Source organism: Balaenoptera borealis (assembly GCF_965194805.1).
Source record: "Balaenoptera borealis genome assembly, chromosome: 4".
NCBI classification, from domain to species: Eukaryota; Metazoa; Chordata; class Mammalia; order Artiodactyla; family Balaenopteridae; genus Balaenoptera; species Balaenoptera borealis.
In genome coordinates this window covers 54,871,827-54,891,815 of record NC_138861.1, presented here as the reverse complement: position 1 = coordinate 54,891,815, position 19,989 = coordinate 54,871,827, and the positions used below count along the sequence as shown (strand labels likewise).

The window sequence follows — 19,989 nt, the reverse complement described above, 5'->3', positions numbered from 1 at the left end:
AGAAGGAACCTGGGGTCTAGTTTGCCAAACTCAGTCACAAGAGCTGGTCACTGCTCTCCACTTAGGGAATGCTCTGCTTTTCCAAAAGTTTCAACCTCGGACCCCAGAGGAGGTCGGAGTGCACCTTGCCACCCTCCAGGCTGAGCTGGGCTAAAACCTGAGCAGGTGTCTTGGCCTTCCTGGGTCATCCCTAGACAAGAGTTTGACCCCCAGCTGGAATCTTGCAGGACAGGAGAGGGGTACGAGAATGGTTGTTTCACTGGGGGTGGGGCTTGAGGAGCTGAAAGAAAGAAGAAAAGAAAAGGCGTAATCGCAGTTCCAGAGGCTCAGCCCCAGGGTGGTTTTGACCTCCTGGGTTTGGGAAGGAGACTGATAGTGCCTCTAAGGCCAGCCACTCTCCTGCTCTTTCAGCTGACTCCTAGGGAAGAGGAAGGGTGAGACACAAGCAACTGGATTTACTTTGGAAAATCCTTGTCACTTGAGGAATGGGTGACACACAGGGGAACTTAGTGATGGCATCCAGCACCACCAATGGGTCTTAAACCCTGACAGCTTTTTTAGAGACCCAAGGCCATCACTTGCAGAAGGCACAGTGCCCAGGCCCTGCATTCCACAATCATTCACCCCGGAAAGAGGCAATGTCAGTCAAGCGGATAGTCCTGAGGGACCACCCATCCTCAATGTCCACTTTCAGGATTGCCTTGCAAGGGTCTGCTTACCTATGGTGGTTAAACCAGAAGCATAAAGCTTGAGCCTAGCACAGCAGAAAAAGAAGGGGTGTTCAGCCCAGGGCAGCATCTTATATAGTGCCCAGGCCATGCACATCTATGGTGTGATGCGCCCTTTCTTCCCCCTCCCTCGCTGCCCCCCCACCCCCACCCCGTGGCTTCACTAATAAGTTGTCCAGGTGATTTTCTGTTTACAGCTGCCTTGATGTTAAGTATTCTAGCCATGGGAGATTTCCAATCCTGAAAAATAAACATATGTTTTATATGCTTTTCATTATTGAGATAGGAATCCTTAAGTGGGTACTCAAAAATGGAGAAAGCCACCTCCTAGCGTCAACGTTGGCTTATATGAATTGACCTTATCGGTCCAAATCACAGCCTTTTCATTAAAATGAGCAATGAATAATGTACCAGAGTGTAGTTTAAACCTTCAAATATGTTTTCAGATGGAAATATTTCAAGAATGCAAGCCAGGTATATTTCTCAGATAAATGACACGGGAATTCTCCGTTCTCAGGTTTCCTGAGATCCAGCGCGCGCATCATTAATCATTCATTGGAGTCGGCCCTTCAGTCAATGGCAGCTCTGAGTAAGCTGAAGCGAGCCGTTAGCTAATCCTTCCTGCCACGGGGATCCTGGGGCGAGAAAGGACAACTGGACAGTTAGTCACATGTGCTGGCGCCCAGACCCTACCCCTCTCGCCCGGCTCCGAGCACGGTGTGCGTGTGCGCTCTCCCTCCCGGGCGCAGACCTAGAGCTTCCCAGAAGGAAAAACAAATTCGGTGTCATTATGCTTAGAGCGACCAAGAGTTTCCCAACAGGAAAGCAGCTCGAGCCCTGGCGTAAAGGCTTAGGGCGGCTCTCTAAACGCTGAGTAAATCCATTCATTAGCTCTATTAGTAAATCGGTAGCAACAACAAAAGCCTTCTCCCCACCGCGCCACAGCAAAGCCTTCCAAGTTGCGCTGCGAACACTTGCAGCGGTGGGATCCCTCGGCGGGACGCAGTTCCCGAGAGATCCCCGGGGCAGGGGTTGTACCATTCGGGTCTGCCGGGCAAAGGGAAGGGAACCTGGAAACTGTGTCCTGGGTAGGCGAGAGCGCATTGCTGGGACGCAAGCCTGCGGCAGAGGTGCGAGGGACGAGAACTCACTCCCACGTTTCGCCCTCCCATTCCCGTGGCTGCCCCAGGAGGACTCAAGGGCTCGCGGGGAGCTGAGTTCCGCGCAGCGTTGGCTCGAGTGGAGGGTGGCCGTGTGGCGCGTGAGAAGTGCTGGGGTGCGTGGCCTCGGTGTGCGCGCGCCCAGCGTCGGGGTGCAGCTTCTTTCCGCCTGGCTTCTCCTCCTACTCACCCTCTCCCGTCTCCTCCCTCCTCCACACCCCCGCCCCCGGGACGGCGAGGCTCCCTCCCCGCACCGGCCGGAGAGTACACAAAGCGGCGGGTGAGGGGAAGCTTCGCAGGCGTGCACCGAGCAGTGAGATCACTGGCGTTATAAATATCCCAGTGCCAGCGCCGAGATCCGTTCGGGTGGCCTCTCTCTCTCTCTCTCTCCCCCTCTCCCTCTCTCTTCCCCGAGGCTATGTCCACCCGGTGCGGCGAGGGGGGCAGCGCCAGAGGCACACAGCCGCACGCGGGCTGCAGAGCCCAGAACCAGCCCTGCAAAATGCACTTAGGACCCCCGCGGCTGGAAGAATGAGCTTGTCCTTCCTCCTCCTGCTCTTCCTCAGCCACCTGATCCTCAGCGCCTGGGCTCAAGGGGAGAAGCGCCTCGCACCCAAAGGGCAACCCGGACCGGCTGCCACCGGTAGGAACCCCGGAGGAGCCAGCAGCAGCCGGAGCAGCAGTAGCACGAAGTCTTCCTCTTCTTCCTCTGCCTCCTCCTCCCCCGGGGCTTCTCTGGGCAGTCAAGGAAGTGGCTTGGAGCAGAGCAGTTTCCAGTGGAGCCCCTCGGGGCGCCGGACCGGCAGCCTCTACTGCAGAGTGGGCATCGGTTTCCATCTGCAGATCTACCCGGATGGCAAAGTCAATGGCTCCCACGAAGCCAATACGTTAAGTAAGTTGCCTGCTCTCCTACAAAACCTGTCCTAAGCGGGCGGCGGGAGTCTCGGGAGGGGACAGCTGGTGATTCCCTGGTCTGCAAGCCCACCTTCCGGAGCCCCGGCCACTGGGATCCAGCCGGCCCTCGAAACAGCCGGGCGGGTTGGGTGGAGATGCGTCTACGTGGCGGGCACACACTTTCCCCTCTCGTGGGTACGAGGAATGGTGATTACTGAGGTATAGGCCACCCGGAGGCTGGTGCAGACAGGCACCTTGTTTCCAGTTTGCCCTGGTCCCAAAGAGGAGCTCCAGCCTGTGCCTGGAGAAAAACCAAAAATCTCCTTTCTCCTCGTTTAGCTTCTGTTTACCAGACTCGCATTTTTCACTGGGCATCAAAGTGCACCCCTTTTCCCTGCCCATAACTGAACAGATTTATTTAGAATAATCAGATCTCACATACTGCCCCTCACAATGGCTACCATAACCCCAAATTAATATTACATATAATGTATATATACATATGTGCATACGGATATGTCTATTGTAGATACGTACATATTTACACATTATATACATATAGAATATATATGTATATTATACGGGAGACCAGACATTCCCTGTTTGGAAGAAGACAGTGATCTAGAAAACTGGACACGTTTAGAGAGGGAGACGTGATGGACATTAGAATTATTAATTGCGGAGTTGGGTTTAGCATCTTTTAGTATCTTGAAACCATGACCAGACCTTGTGAGGAAGAGTGGCCCGCCTTTGGTCCCCGAGGACAATTAGGGGAAAGTTCTTTATTTCAGAAGAAATTCAGAGGCGGTTCAATTCGGTACAGGTGAAAATTTTGTAGTTTTTTTTTTTTTAAGCCAAGTTTTAAATTTTCTTTCTGAGTTTAGCTCTCTCTCTTTCCCTCCTTTCTCATCTTCTCCTCCCTTCCACCCCATCTGAGTTTTCAGACCATCACTGCCACTCCTCTGATTCCTCTCACTGCCCCTCTAGGCAGCAGAGGGGAGAGATGATTTGCGGTTGTATGCGGGGCTGGGGAGATCTCTGCGGGCCTTTTCCTCCGTAGGGCCAGATGGTCTTCCAGCCGGGGTTAGTCCAACAGACAGAAAGAAGCACAGCCCGGGCCTCAGAGGGACCCAGGGAGAGCGGAAACATGGCCAGGAGATACCGACGCGCACACGGTCACCCGGCTCCGGAGTGTCAGCCTGGTGGCTCCCAGGTGTACTTAACTTTCTCCGTCTCAAACCAGTGACCCCACGGGTTTCTTCTTACCCAAGCTCCGGAGGAGCGCGGGCTCCACAACGGGGCTGGCATCTGGCACCCGCCCCCGACAAGGGTTGGAGGTGTGCACGTCTGTGGGATGGCCGGCCCGCAAGCTTCCTCCGGGGGATTCAGGAGGCTGGAAGTGGAAGAGCTGGCGGTTCGCGCCGGGAAGCGAGCGGGTCCACGCCAGCCTCCTGCCCCTGACTGGTCTTTCGGGCTCCGCCGCTCCAGCTGTCTGGGTTGCACGTGGTGAGGTGGCCTGGAGCACCAAACCCGAGAGAGGGCCTTCCCTGTCTGCCCCAGCGAGTCCCAGGCCCTCCCACACGCTCCTTAGTGGTGTCTGCTTTTATGTTTTAAGGTTCATTAAAACTCACTAAGCAACTGGCCATCTTCGGTGATAAAAGGCAAGGTCAGTTAGGGCGAAGGGGAATTTCCTAAGATTTAAGGGTAAGCAAGAGTTGTGTCTAGTTCAGTCTTTCCATTTGTCCTCATTTTGTCCCATCAAACTCTTTTCCTCCACCAGCCATCAGAGCTCATTCCCCACTTCTAGTAATATTTTCCCCTTTCACTTACATGAACACTGTTTCTATTCTGTTCTTCTTGCAGTTTATCCAAAAAATCAGCCTCAACAGAGGATAATTTCTGTGTTCTCAAGGGAACATCCAAAGTTAGCCTGCAAGGAGGGCAGGTTGGACCCCAGGGGGGTAAAAGGATGTGCGGGAGGTGGGTTTCGGTGTGCTAGGGATATCTGAAAACCAGACTTATTCCCAAGATATTCACCCTCTTCTCTTGGAAGAAACCATAAGAGACAAAGATTTTTGCAGCTTAGGCCTTGTGGAGGGGAAATTTTAGAAAAGGATAGAAAGGAAAATGAGAACAGATCAACAAAGAACACATTCAGCTAAAGAAGACATTGGCCAGTATTTATTTCCAAGGTACATTTTATTTTAAAATCCACTTTGAAAGATATCTAACAAAGAACAGACACAAAACACTGCTTTGTTTCTTAAACAAAACTGAAGTGCCTAAATAAAACTTTCTTAATTTAACGAACACTTTCCTAATTCATTTCAGTTTATAACAGCCTTTCAGAGTTTAGTCTGTGTCTTTCACTTGGCTTGCAATCATTCACTTATTCATTCATCCATTTATTCATGTACCCAACATAGGATACCTAGCTCAGCAAGCTTGTTATTTTGGTTACTTTTGGGTTAGTTGGGATTTTTTTTTTCCCTTTGCCTTCCATAGGTTTTTCTCACGGAGGAAAGTATAATTCAAGTGTTTAAATCATGGTGATTTTCAACTCTGATGTCTGGAATGTCCAATAATATATCATAAGATTTTGCTACCATAGACCCATGAAGAATTTATGAAATACGTCATGTTTAAAAGGATAGCAAGTAATTTGGAAGTTTAAAATGAATCTCTGTCTTTAAGTAGCTGTGAAAGAGAAACAGGCCCTGCTAATTGCAGTTGGTCATATACCTCTTTGTAGATAGCGCTTGATGGTTTCCTGATACATAATGTAAACTCAGGAGTTGTTTATGGAATGTTGGTTAGAGTAGATGAGGAACCATTTGTCCAAGTCTCTCAAGAGAAACTGAACGAGCTTGGACCATGAGGATAATGGAGAATACATCAGAGTTTTCTCTCATCATCTAATTCTACGGTCTGTGAGTTAGTAGTGATAGAAAACTTACATTATTTTGTCACAGCTTGCTACTTCTGTAAAGAGTCAAAACTTTGCCATGCCAAACAATCTAACAAGTTCTTTTAAACTCAATAATTTTCTGTAATGTTTGTCAGAAGAAATAAATATATGTTGGAATATATGTTTCACAATTATCTTTTGACATTAAAATTTTTGCAAATTGTGAATATTTTCTAGTTTGGCTATCAGAGGTACACTGGCCATAGATTTGAAACATAATTTGTTCAGTTAAGGAATACCACTTAATATATTCTTAGCTTCTCTTATACAGTAGTTATCCCAGGTTTTGAAGACAGGTAAACGAATCAAGCTCATTGCACATAAACTCTTATTATGAGGAAATACTAGGGAAGGATGAAGAAAGATGGGCAAGACAAGATAGATGATAAAATCCCACTACTGAATAGAAACAAAGACTTTGTTTTAATTTCTATGCTTTCAAGTTTAGTTCCAAAACAATGCTTCTGTTGGCTTATCTTGGGCCATTGAAGAATAGGCAATCAAGTAATTGTCAATTTAGGGAGCAAAAGCTTAATGCTATAGCTACACAAAGCCAAATTGTTCACATAAAATATAGAAATTCCAGTTATGTATTTTGGCTAAACCAAACCCTCAGTTTTACTAACTTTTAAAAATCTGAATTCACTATCAATTTTGATGTTAATGTAAAGTCAACCTTTATATAGTCCCCAAAGCCTAAATAAACCAGAATCTCTATCTTCTGTATGGAAAAACTCAAGCAGAAAATTTCTATGTTGCTAACTTAATCAATGAAGACTACTAAACTGGATATTTCAAGACTCAGATTTGATAAAGACATGGCATATTTGTTGCTGTGTGAGCACAAGTAGAGAAACTTCAGTTTTAAATGATTTTTCTTTGAGGATTTTTCAGATGGGCTGTTGAAAGCTTCTGAATACATGGAATATCTGTATATCTTTCTCATTCACTGAGAAAAGAGAGAAAAAGGAGAAGTCTACATAATTTATCAGCCATCATTGATAGAGTCCTAATGTATTAAAAATTCTAGAGGGGACTAAGTAAGAAAACCTATATCCGGAATAATTTTACTTTGTAACGCATACTTATGCTTGTAAGTAAGTGGATTAAACAGTGTATAATCTGAGAGACACTGAGTTCTTGCATCCTTCAACCTAGATGTCAATTGCAAAATTCCACCAAGAGAGAATAACTCCTTCAGTTAAGCACTGCTTTTTTCTTTTGATCCTCTTAAATGTGAACACCCTAGGAAAGATAACACATTGTCACTTGCACTTTAACTCTCTCCCTGCCCCACTCCCCCAGCAGTAGAGGGCCAAGATAGCAGGAGAGTACTAAGACATGTGTCCATACATGTGTACACATGCGGTGTCCTGAAAAGGAAGAGAGGTAGTGAGAAGGTCAAAGAAACAATCCAATTTAGCAAACATTCATTGACTATCTATGATCTGTGAGACACACTTGGCCTTCCATAATTTTGCTTAGGGATACCATCTGGGCTTCCACGTGAATTGTAAATTCCCATCAAATTTATTATTACTGACTCCTAAGAGGAAATTACTGAAATTGAAAAAGAAATCAGTTTTGGAGAAATGTTTTCTGGAATTTATATACGTGTGATTTAATGCACATGGGTTTAAAATACTTAGAATTCTTTAATGAGTTACTGAGATTTGGCATGAAAAGTCAATAGGCCTGTGATCTTTTTGGGGTGCGGGGGCAGGAGGTTGAATTGCGGGGCTTGTAGAATCTGCTCCTATATTCTAGGAAAAAAGACATCATGAAATTGCTGTTGAAATTACTTTGGAAACTATGATCTTAACAAGGTTCCTAATATTACACCATAATTACATTATTTAGAACATCATACCAAAGTTGCCTATTTGAAAAAACAATCATTTCATCTAATCTCATCTTTTTTATTTCCTGCATTCTTCATAATTTTAAATAGAATGATGTATGTAACAGTATGTTTTTAAGCTTTCAATTAAATATAATTTTCTTAATATTATAAAATCTTTTCATTCTCAGGCATTATATCATTTTTTATACCAGAACTTACAAGAAAAGAAACCATGTAGTATGTAATAAAATAACACTTTCACATATATTATTTCATCTTCCCCATATTTAAAATTTATTACAATGCAAATTTATATAACATATACATGCAGAATGTACAGTGTGTTGGGAAACAAGTTGAGTCAAATGGGTCTTTCTTAAAAATAGAATATGTTGTCAGAAACCAATAGTTTACATAAGCAAAGCAGTGCTCCCATTAAAGAAATATTTACAGAGTCCTTTTGTCTTGACCTCTTAAATGATAGTCTGCAAACATATATGCTTAATGAGAATTTTATCTTTTATGCTACCATGTATTTTTTTTCCCACTAATACACAATAGATTTGCATTTACAAAACCAGGTAATTTTCCAGACAATGGCATAAAAAAACCTTTAACAATGCAGAACCAGGAGTAAACTGGGGGAAACATATGGTCAAGTCTCCTTTTCTAGCAACTCCACATTGTCTCTTTTGTGGCTGTCATTCTACACACAGATGATTTCTCATGTTCTCCCTGTCTCATTTTTTAACAGACATTTACACAGTATTCACAATCACATCCCCCATCTCTGAAATATCCCAAATCATTAATACTGTTTTTCAATATCATTCTGTAATTTTGATAGAAATATAACTTTGTATCAGATGTTTTATTCATGTTTTATTAATAATATTATTACAGCACTGCATTGTGTAGTAAATTTATCTTTACAAAGGATTCTGTGTGCTTTGTTACTATTTGATAAAATGATAATGCTTTTAAATCTTTTTTGGGTATGCATCACAGTCAAATAATTTGCATAGCAAAATCTATTGTAAATAGCATTTTGAAAACATTTTGAAGGAAAGAAATTTTTGAGACAGTGTTTTTTTAGGAGTTTCTTCCTAGAAGCAGAAGTAGTTCCTTTCCAACAGTTTTTAGATTTTTTTGGTTTGTTTTAAAGCAACAGCCACTAATAAAGTGGTAGCTGCAGTTTTCTTGAGATGTGTTTTATTTACTCTAGGCTAAGAATGCTTATCACAAGAACAATAGTTCCTTCATGAACTTTCTGATCAAGTATTCTTAAGAAATCAGGTTGAATAAATAAGCGGCAGTATTTGCTACAATTATAGGTATTAGGTCGCATTGTTCAACATAAGTGCTCTATAAAGATATTCATATATGTGTTTACATGTATTATACATATATGTGTATCCACAATACACTCCATTTGGTAAGTTGAATAATTTTATATGTACTTCCAATACTGCAGGGGGAGACTGCTATTTTAAGAAAATCTGGTGAATTTCTCTATTCGTCATAGTCCTATTGACATATTCTAATTAGAATATGTACTCAAAATATTACAGATTGAAATGTGGAGATGTTTTTTCCCTCCTCCCTTCCATCCTTGCTTGCTTCCTTCCTTTCTTCCAGGACAAGTCCTTTTTTAGCTTTAGTGGACCATATTATTTTGTCCTTTTTTTTTGCATTTTGTTGTAGGCAATTAACAAAAAGCTCTATGCTTTTCTTCTGTTCATATAACATTACATACAAGTTTATGGTAAACAGGCAGGAATCCCAATTATATACAAACTATGAGTTTCATCTTCTTAAAATACTCTAAACTGTGGTGTGTGACTTTCTTGACCCATTGGATGTGGACTTTCAAATTATTAAAGGAGACAGAGGGACATCGACTTGATAATTCTGACTACTAAATGCCAAATATAAACAATAACATAATAAATACCTCATTAAATTTTTCCCAGAAAAGTCACTCAAAATGCAAGATGTCTCAAACCATAATCCATCAAACACTTCACTGAGCCAATAGTCTCAGATTATTTATATTGCTTTCAGTATCTTATGTATAATCTTTAAATGAGCAACTCACTAAATGATAGAGTGTGATATATATTGATTTATCGATTTGTATTATGATCATTTGAGAAGAGGGATTTCTTTTATGTAAATAAGTATTATTTTCAAGGCTTCCAATGATTTATACTAATCTTGAGTACCGTCTTCTGTGCTTTAATATTAAAAGTACTGTATTATCTCTGACAGAAAAACAATGCATGAGGACTGTTTTGTAAAACATTTTAAAAAGTCTTTGCCATTCCTTTAGAACTTGAAAAGATTCTACTGTCAAACATTGATTACTAAAAGTGACTTATCATTTATAAGAAGAAAAAGAATTACTAATGAAGCACAAATTTTTGAACCTTGAAATTTATCATTTTAAATGAATACTTGAGTGCTAGACCTTTTTATTTCTTTTACATAATAAATGTCACAAAAAATAAGGATGTTAAATACTTTTTAAAAAAATCACAGTGATAAAGAATGGAGACAATGTACGTAGAAATTTAATTCTTCACAATGGTATATAGAAGAGTCTGTGTTTTATTTTGGGATTTCTGTCATCCTAGGTATTTTGGAAATATTTGCTGTGTCTCAGGGGATTGTAGGAATACGAGGAGTTTTCAGCAACAAATTTTTAGCGATGTCAAAAAAAGGAAAACTCCATGCAAGTGTAAGTAGAACCACTTTATATTTGTTACAGGTGTTAAAGAGATTTTATATTTGTAAAATGGAATGAAGTGATTTTCCAAATTGATAGATAGGACAATTTGCCCAGAGAACTTAATGTTTTTTTGTTTTTGTAAAATTATATGTACATTAAACCAAGAGAATTGTATGTGTTTTTGTAAGTGATCATTTAAATGTTTTATTTACTTGAGAAGATAATATAGAATCCACAAGAAGTTTTAAGGGTAATTGTATTTGAAAACAGCATTCTCTAAGTGATTGCCATTATTTATTTCTTAAAAGTGGTCCAAGTGAGGAGAAATGTTATGGAAATACTATATTTTTAATTTACATGTTTATGGTGATTGTGTGTGTGTGTTCAGTAGATCATGTTCTTAATTTTAAAAGCTACTCATGATGTCAAAAATGGAGTCTAAGTAATATAACGTATATTCATATCAATAAGTATGGAGGGAAGAAACCAATAGTGAGAAGACTTTGACCTTTAATAGAGAAATTTAATTTGATTCATTTGAGAAATTTTCATCTTGTTTTTTTGTTGCATCAAAAACACTTCTTGAAACTATGAAGACTAATTTTGCACTCAAAAATTTCTTCAGCCCACTTAACACAGTTTGTAATCAATTTACAAATTATAGATTTCTATGCTTTGTTCTGAAAATGCTCATTACTTGGGAAGCACTAAAATGTTTTAAAGATAATAAAATATATTTAGCTTAGTTTTCCCGCTCACAGATTCTGTTTATTTGTATTAGTAGTATGCACAGCCCTTAAAAGTGATTTATGCTTTTTCTGTAGTGTACTGAGTTTTGTCATATTAAATCATTTTAAAAAGCAATTCTTCTTTAAAGCTACTCCTTTAATCCTTATTCACTTTAATTCTTATTAAACAAATTGGAGAAATACCACTTTTCCAGTTTTCAAAGTATATAGGAAGTTTTAATTGAGTGCAATCAATTGGAACTTGCTAATTATGATTTCTTCTTTACAGACCTTTAAAAAATTGAATGAGAATTTCACTTGGTTTAATGTTTAAGACTTTCAATTTTCCTTTCTCTAGCATCTAAAGGTGGTTTGTTAATATCTCTTGGAGGAGACAGTAGAATTCAAGCTATTTCTACAGTTATTTGAGGATTAAATGAGATAATATATATAAAGCTTGTTAGAACAGTATTAGATACCTTGTAAGTACTCAGTAAATATTACCTATTATTGAATGATAATTTAAATATAATCTAAATATAATAAACTACTAAAATCTCAGTTTATTAAGATAGATGGGAAATCTTTGGTAACCTCTTTGATTATCCATTACAAGAATTATAACCAGATTTACTTATTTCATCTTCTGAGCTGGTTACTATATTCTAGTAAACCACAATATAGTGTTCATAAAATAATTGCTCTTTGATTTATTACATATCTTAAGGGGAAAAGTTCTTCATTGCTGTGGAAAAGTAGGACATGCCATTTTATTTTTAAAAAATATTTGATTTTTAAAAATCCACATACAAAATAAAAAACAATGATCAAATGCATCTACACTGAATAACTTTTCCTTGATCTACTTTAAGGTGGTAAAAGATTGAAACACCTTCAAAATCTAAGCATCATAATAATATGCAATGCCTAAAAAGAAATTCTCTATTGGTTTGCTTGTTTTGGGTGAAAATCTTAATTTTTTAAATATTCTGATTCATGCTTTAGTACATGCAAAAAAATAGACTACCTTGGGGCAGCTTAAGGATAATTGCAACAGAAAGCGAAGTACTACAAATGGATGCCAATTAGAAAGGTCAAACTGAAAGGTTAGGTTACATGATTCCTCTGTCAAATGCAAGTAACAAATTTCCAGAAACTTGACCCAAATGTCTAAGGATGGCTGGCTGAAATAATGCAGATAATGCAAAAACAGCATCTGTTATTCTTTCTCATCTTGGCAGGCTAAAGTTATTTCATGGAATAATGACTTTTAAACAGTACAAAAGCAAGCCTTGCTCTTGTCACTCACTGAAGCCCTTTGATATAAAAGTCATTCTGATGACTTTGAGCTGAATTGTAGATAAAAAATTAAGCCCTACGATTATGTGGATTCTTTCTAAACCATTTGTCCAAGCCCACTTTCTCTTAGCATTTATTAGCACTTTTTCTCTAGATGGAAAACTAATTAAATTATAAAGTGATTTATTTTTAAGGAAGTTGAATTTAGAAATAGTATTAATTCTAACCATTATTAGTTTTATGCCAGATGGTTTCTTTCCTCTTTTCAGTTTCTAGTTAAACATGTTGAAAAATTTTTCTTATAGCTAGCTTTAAATATAATTATTTGATTTAGTTTTGGTTTTTACAAAATTTCATCACCACTAAAAAGGGTAAAACCCCTTATACTTTTAGGATTAAATGTTGCTTAGGATTAGTGAGTTGCTTTAAATTAATAATTGTGCAGAGGCATTTAAAGAGTACCTTTATCATCATTTCAAAAATATATGTATATAAAACCGAGTTGTGCATCTTAAACTTACACAATGTCGTATGTCAATTATATCTCAATAAAACTGGAAAAAAATTTTAAATAAATAAAGAGTAACTTTAGGGTTTTATTTACAAAGTAAATGTGAACTATAAATCTAAAGTATTCATATAATTCTGGGGAAAGTAAACCCATAGCGTATCGAGAAATACTCATGGATAATAGGAGATTTTCAACTTTGTTTTTATAGTAACAATCAGACTATTAAAAATTAGCTACTTGGCAGAGGTAAAAGATTTGCATATTTCTTTAAAATCTCTTTCATTCACATTATCTCATTACATAGTTAGGTGAGGAAATAGTCTCAGAGATGTTAAATATTTTCCCAAGTTACCACAGTTAACGATTGAACCAGAATTACATACTTCAAAAATTCTCTCTCCCTTTAAATGCTATAATACTTGGTAGGGAAAAGTTAGCTTGAAAGAAGATATTTTGTTTCATTTGGAACTATTTACACTGTTTTCAGCTATTATTTTATAGGAATTAATAATTGCATGTTTTAATAATATTTTTGTATTACGTTTTAAAGAATGAATACTGTGGTTCATCCTTAGAATATTTTTGCTTGTTTCTCTCTCTCTCTCTCTCTCTCTCTCTCTCTCTCATTACAAACCCTTTTGGAGGATTTTTTTTTCCCATCTACTTCTGTGTCTCCTACTTGATTTTAAAGTCTAGAAAGGAGGGGATGTGTGCACCACAAAACTTGTCACACAGTTTTATAAATGTTGGTTATTCAGTGTGAAGATGAGTTGCATAGGGAACCCCTTTTAGGATGTACTTTCAGGACAGAAGGAGATCTGTTTTGTTCACAGAAACTCTTCATTTAGAAAATGCTTCATTGTCAGTGGACAGGAAGATGGTAAACACTATTATCAGGCCAGAAAGTTTAAACTTAGGCAACACATATGCTGATTTCCTCTGTGTGCTAAGTTTGTTAATTCGGTAAGAGAAGTTTTCATTGAACTTCAGCCATCTCGGTGTGCTCTGCTCATGCACTCAGTCAACCTACGTACTCATATTAATCTCCACGCAGCTCTCCTTAAGACCTTGACTGATAGACCCTAAGTAGACAATGCATTTAAATTCCTAGTGTGCAAGTTTTTTTCAGCATTCTTTACAAGGATGAAGGTGTCTGGTCTTCTTCTCAAGATGCCTTGGGAATCACTGAGAGTAAGAGCAGGTAATTGCTTCCCCAAGGGCCATGAGGGTTAGTCAGAGCCTTCACTGTGGCCTGTATCCTCTTTCTCAACTTATTCCCAGACTGCGGTGCTTTGTGGGGCTAAGCCCCCTTCTCTTTTGGTCTCTATCTCTGCCTGCCTGTCTGTCCGTGCTCCTCCTCACTCTGTTCTTGCTCTCTCTTCAGGTTTATTGTCTTTATCCAAAGTTGCATAGTGAACCTTTCTGGATTTATCTGAGGTGGGTCCAGATGTAAGAGTAGAAGATCTTGAGTGTGGTGGTGAAGAGCACAGTTCATTTGTGTCATTCTACTTAAGATACACTGTGTCATTTTACTTAATCTTTCTATTCCTTGGTTTTATCAGCTATAAATGGAAGAAAATTAAAGTAAAAATACATGGTGATAGTTGAGCATTTTAAATGAGATAATACGTATAAAACACTTAGAATAGTTCCTGGAAAGTATTCAGCATTTAATGTTAGAACAGATCTTCCTGAATTTGCTCTCAGGCAGCTGTTTGATGATCCTCTATCTCCTCTCAGAATACTTTCTGATTTTGGGGTCAGGCAGCTGTGACCCCCTCAGAGATTTAGACCAGCCGCAAATCCCATTTATTGTTGGCCTCTTTTTTCATTAGGTCCAAACTCGTCTTGCCTACAGTAGCCCCTTTTCTCCTGGGTTTTCCTTTTTCCAAGGAACCTAATTTGAAAGCAAAATTCCCAGATTCAAGATCTTAAAGAGACAAGGATTTCCAATGGTCATAATCTCATAATTTTTTAAGATCCTTCTTGTGCATCGTGTTTTTCCCCTTAAAAAATCTAAATCTTGAAAAAGGTGATTATCATGAATTCTTCAATCTTTTCATAAAGTATGCATGATCACTTATTGCCTGTTGGGGAAAAACATTTTAGCTCATTTTAAAGATACAGAAAGAAGCACGTGGTGGAATAATTTTTGTTTCTCAGGGTTTTAGGGAATCATGTTTGGAAGGAAAGCTAATTGCAGAGTTTATGAAATAGGTGTGGAATGTGTGCTTGATCAGCCCTAAGCAAGGACTAGAACAGCCTCCTTTCCTGGTTTCAGAGGGTGCCAGCTGGCTTGCCCGGGATGAGAGTCCGGACTAGACTTCCTGAGCTGGGGACAGAGTGAGGAGGAGTCCGCAGCCCCTAAAGCTGGGCATGTTTACTGAAAGGGGAAACGGAGGCTTGAGTAATGGTTATCAACATCTTAAAAAAAAATAAGTTATTAAGCACTCCACTCTTTTTTTTTTTTTTTTTTTTTTAAGCACTCCACTCTTGCAGTCAAGACCCTGAGCTATATAAAGGCATTGAATAGAAACTCGCCTTGCCCTCTAAGAGCTTTCAATTTACATAGTAGAATTGAATAGCTAGTAATTCAGGCTAAAAAATGGGTTCAGTGTTCTACCTTCGCAGTAAATGTCAGTTTTCTCTTAATTTCACACTATGTAAATCTGGTTAGAGGGCTTATTTTATTGAGGAAATCTGCCTGTGATGAATCGACTTGTAATTTCAGAGATCCATTTCAGCCTAAAGTGAGAGATGGTGTTCTACATCTTAGATCGTTGGGGGAATGGCACTTGTTTTTCATCAGTATTTTAATATGGAGCAACTTCAGGGCAGGTAGGACTATATAGAAGCCTAGGCGATGCCTTGGGTTTGTACAGTGTTACCGAAAGAGCTTGAATCTAGGAATCAGTGATGAGATTTAAGTCACAGGCCTACCCTGGCACGTGATAAATGTGGGGCTTTAGACGAATCCTTTTCTTTACTTTTCTGTCTGGAAAATCAGGTAATAACTTCCTAATAGTCATGGAATTGTAGCAAGAATGAAATAATATATGTAAAACACCTGGCACGTGGTAGCCCTCAATAGCCCAGCTTTTTTGAGCTATTAAGAGCATCAGACAGTAAACTATCTTATACCATGTTTCTCCAAGTGTGGTTCTCACCTCACCTGCATCAAGATCTCACAGGATGCTGGTTAATGATGTGATTCCAGGGTCTCAGCTCAGACTTATTAAAACAATCTCTGGAGATAGGGCCTGGGGAATCTGCGTTTTGACCTGGCTCCCTGAGTAATTTGCAGTCAAACTCAAGAGGTTCAGAGGAGGAGAAATCATGTGGCTAACATTCTTCACTACCTTACCTCAGGCTGATTTAAATCCAACTTGTATATTCCCTTGGTTGCATGAAGAACTGAGACACAGAATGACCAGATACCTAGTGTCAAGCAGGAAGTATGATCATGCTCTGGAGATGGTCATACGTCAACTGACCCATATGAGGCTTGTTGTAAAGTAAAGAGAAAGAGGCAGCTCCTGTGTGTGCATGCTGCCCTGTTCTGGGGTTCTCTGCTTGGGGGCAGTTGGAGAAGGGTCTGGCTTTCAGCCTTCACTCACCACCAAAGGTGGGTGCTTTTGTGCTGGGAACATCCTTCACAACCATACAAAACAGCCTGGGCTTAGGAGACCTGACCCGGGCAGACCCATTGGTGGGACTAGGGGTGGGAACCAAAATGCATTGAAAGGAGGCAGGGGAACCAGAAGTGTAGGGATGCAGGCAGCAAGAAAACTTTGCTTAGAGCACAGTTTGGTCTTTAATTGTTTTCATTGCAGTCTATGATAATAGTTTAATTGTTTAATAATATTATATAGTCTATAATAGCATTTTAGTTACTTATATTTAATTATTTCTTAACTTTATAAAGTTTTTCAAGAGGAAGAGGCAAATCACAGAAAACAAAGTGAAATAAAGAACTTAACTTGATTAAATGATTAAATAGCCTGCAGACTCCAGGGTTTGTACTGCTGTTAGTCCAAATTCAATCCTCTTTATATACCTCTTTCATACAATGGATATTTACTTCTTCAGTAACACGTAATGAGAATCGGGACTTGTAGGCATAGCCCCAACTCATTTGCTACAAGAGTCTCAATCATCACAGAGCATGTTTACTAAGGAACAAAACTATGTTAAGAGGTTTTAGAAAGTTTTCTAAAATATTGTTTCAGAAAGAATTCTCTGTTTGGTTTCATTGACCTTCAGATTTTAATTAAGCAGAATTAGTCTTTTCTGGAATATCACAGTCAAAGTTTTACTTTCTTTGAACTGAATTTGACCTTTCTTTTAAATATTCACTGTGTGCCCTCATCACGCGAGGAGATGAGTAGAATCAAGGTAAAGTATCCTCCTAAGCCAAAAATTCTTGTTTTATTTAATAGCACTATATTGCCCCACCTCTGAATAATTTGCATATTCAAGCAAAAGTAGTTTAATTTAATTTTCATCTGTTTTTTTCAGTTAAGACTCCTTTAAATTACATAGAAATCAGCCAATTTAAACAGGTTAGTTTTGCAATTATAGCTTGTTGACTATAACTTATTTTTACACTTGCAAGATCAAGGAGAAATTATAGAGAAAAACATAGATAATTTAAGTCAACAAAGAACATGGGCAGGACCATGGCTATATTGTTGTTCATTGTAAAAGTGACAACCAGCACAGTGTCTGGCATGTGATATACAGTCGATAAATATCTGTGGAATGAATCCACAAAAAACTGAGTTTGAAACAAAGATAGGGCCTCTTTACGAACATTTCAATGAATGCATTTGTTGTAGTGGCTGATGGTTGTAGGGTGGAGGTTGTGGGGGTCCTGATTTCAATAGCTTATTTGAAATTAGATTTACCTCTCTACTTCACAGCTGAACTGTAGATAAAGTCTTTACGTCCACTTCCCATTTTCTAGGGAAATAATCCAGTTCTATTGTTTTAAAAGTATATATATTGCTAAAGCACTTTTTATAATTCAAAGGAGATTTCACAAATTAAAAGTAACCTGGAAAGTTTATTATCTAAAATTGTGTAATGGTAAATGGTAAATATATTGAAATGGCTCTGCTGCTTGGTGACTCTGTTGTGAAGATGCTTCATGCGTAACATTAGGGACAGAGATGAACTGCTTAGCGTCGCCGTGTTGTCTGAACAGGGCCGGGAATACTGACAGGAATAGTCCATCCCTCCAGAAGAAACCAGATCTCCTGATGAAAAACTCACTATGTTTGTTTCAAATGGTTCTGTTCCATCGTAGCTGGAAGAATTTTTCAGACAAAATATTAAATTAGAAGTCAATTAAGAAATCCAAAACAGTCTGACTGCCTTCACTCCTGTTTTAATGTGGGGTTTGGAATGGCTGAGGGCCAGCAAGTAGTGTGTGGGTCCTCAGAATTCTGAACATCTCTACCCCATGTGACAGTTAGGTGACCCTTGAAAAATCTAGAGCCTGAACAGCCATCCTCTTTAAGGCTTCTCTTAAGAAAGAACTTAGAACATGAACCTTGAGGGGGAAATGAGAAAATTTTCAGATGGAATAATTTTCGGGGGTGGCGTCGGTAGGTTTTCACTCCATGAAAGACAGTAAGATGGAATTGCTATAGGTTAATATACCGTGTGTGTGTGTGTGTATGTGTGCATGCACACGCATGTGTGTCTGTTGGCCACATCAATTAAAAAAGACAAAAAAAAAAAAAAAGACATGTTCCTTCTTTATTTTTTTTGACACCATTAAGAAAAAAATAAGGTTAAATTATGCAGTACACTTAAAAAAATCTGTCAAAATTGAATAAAGCAATCACTGCTATCTTTATTTCAGGAAAATGATTTTTTTGTGGGTGAAACAAGGGTAGAAGTCAGGTCTATAATGTATTATACATTAAAAATGTTATTCAAATAAATTTTAAGAAAAAAATCTGAGGCAGGGTAAATATACCTGCTACCTTTTTTAATGAAATCTCCCACACCTTTCTAAAATGCTTGTTCTTTTCTGTAGCGGAAAATATTCCAGATGGTTATAGCTTTTATCTTAAAATAAAACTTTGGGATTATCTAATTGAATGGGAGAGCATTGAAGTCCTTTTAAGAGCTAGGCAGGGGGCTTCCCTGGTGGCGCAGTGGTTGAGAATCGCCTGCCAATGCAGGCGACACGGGTTCGAGCCCTGGTCTGGGAAGATCCCACATGCCGCGGAGCAACTGGGCCCGTGAGCCACAACTACTGAGCCTGAGCGTCTGGAGCCTGTGCTCCGCAACAAGAGAGGCCGCGATAGTGAGAGGCCCGCGCACCGCGATGAGGAGTGGCCCCCGCTTGCCGCAACTAGAGAAAGCCCTCGCACAGAAACGAAGACCCAACACAGCCAAAAATAAATAAATAAATAAATAAATAAACTCCAATCTCTTAAAAAAAAAAAAATAGTGGCTTATATCCTGCTAGAGACCAGTCCAGGGAATCGTCAGTAGACAAGTGCTTATATATAGCTTCATCGCCTCCAAATAAAGAGCTTTATTGATTGAACTACACTCGAATGTAAATAACCTGGATAGACTGTTGTACATAAGATAAATGTGCTGCTGGAAATACTCTGAAACTGGTTGTCTTCTGATATTGTCAGTACCTTGCACAAGTCAAAAATTCCATGTGGCCATCAACAGTAGTTCTGTGTAGACTGTCTTGCAATGTTCAGACTTCTAGATTACAGTGTTGGGATCTGCATTGCAGAAGGAAGTTTGGCATTATTAGAAAAGCAAGGGAATTAAAGGACTTTTAATTCCATTATAGAACCTCTTGGTTTGATATAGAAAGAATCATCTGTGTGTGTGTGTGTGTGTGTGTGTGTGTGTGTAGTGTTCTTATATATAGGGGTCAAGATATTTGGTATTTCCAAGCCCAGGACATTTATACAAATGGTGCTCCCTGAAACTGTGAAACATGTTGGTCTAGTCCAGCTTAGGAATTTGAATTCTTTGGGGGCTATGGACTCTTGTATTTGATGAAAGCTCCAGATCCTTTCCTTAGAAAAATATTTTGATTCTCACAATAGCCCTACAGTTGCAAGGATTGTGGATAAAGAGCCTAA

The 19,989-nt window shown here is 39.1% G+C and overlaps 1 protein-coding gene across 2 annotated transcripts in view; it reads left to right on the top strand.

The window, feature by feature from the left end:
• Positions 1-1,988: 1,988 nt before the first annotated feature.
• Positions 1,989-19,989, top strand: part of FGF5 (fibroblast growth factor 5) — a 31,866-nt gene continuing 13,865 nt past the window's right edge. Inside the window, exons 1-2 of one of the 2 annotated variants that reach the window (XM_082389443.1) lie at positions 1,989-2,780; positions 10,230-10,333. In XM_082389443.1, coding sequence (XP_082245569.1) covers positions 2,420-2,780; positions 10,230-10,333 — 465 coding nt within the window. In that variant the 5' untranslated portion in view covers positions 1,989-2,419. The remainder of the gene's footprint in view (positions 2,781-10,229; positions 10,334-19,989) is intronic. The other variant, XM_082389444.1, reaches the window with a different exon arrangement.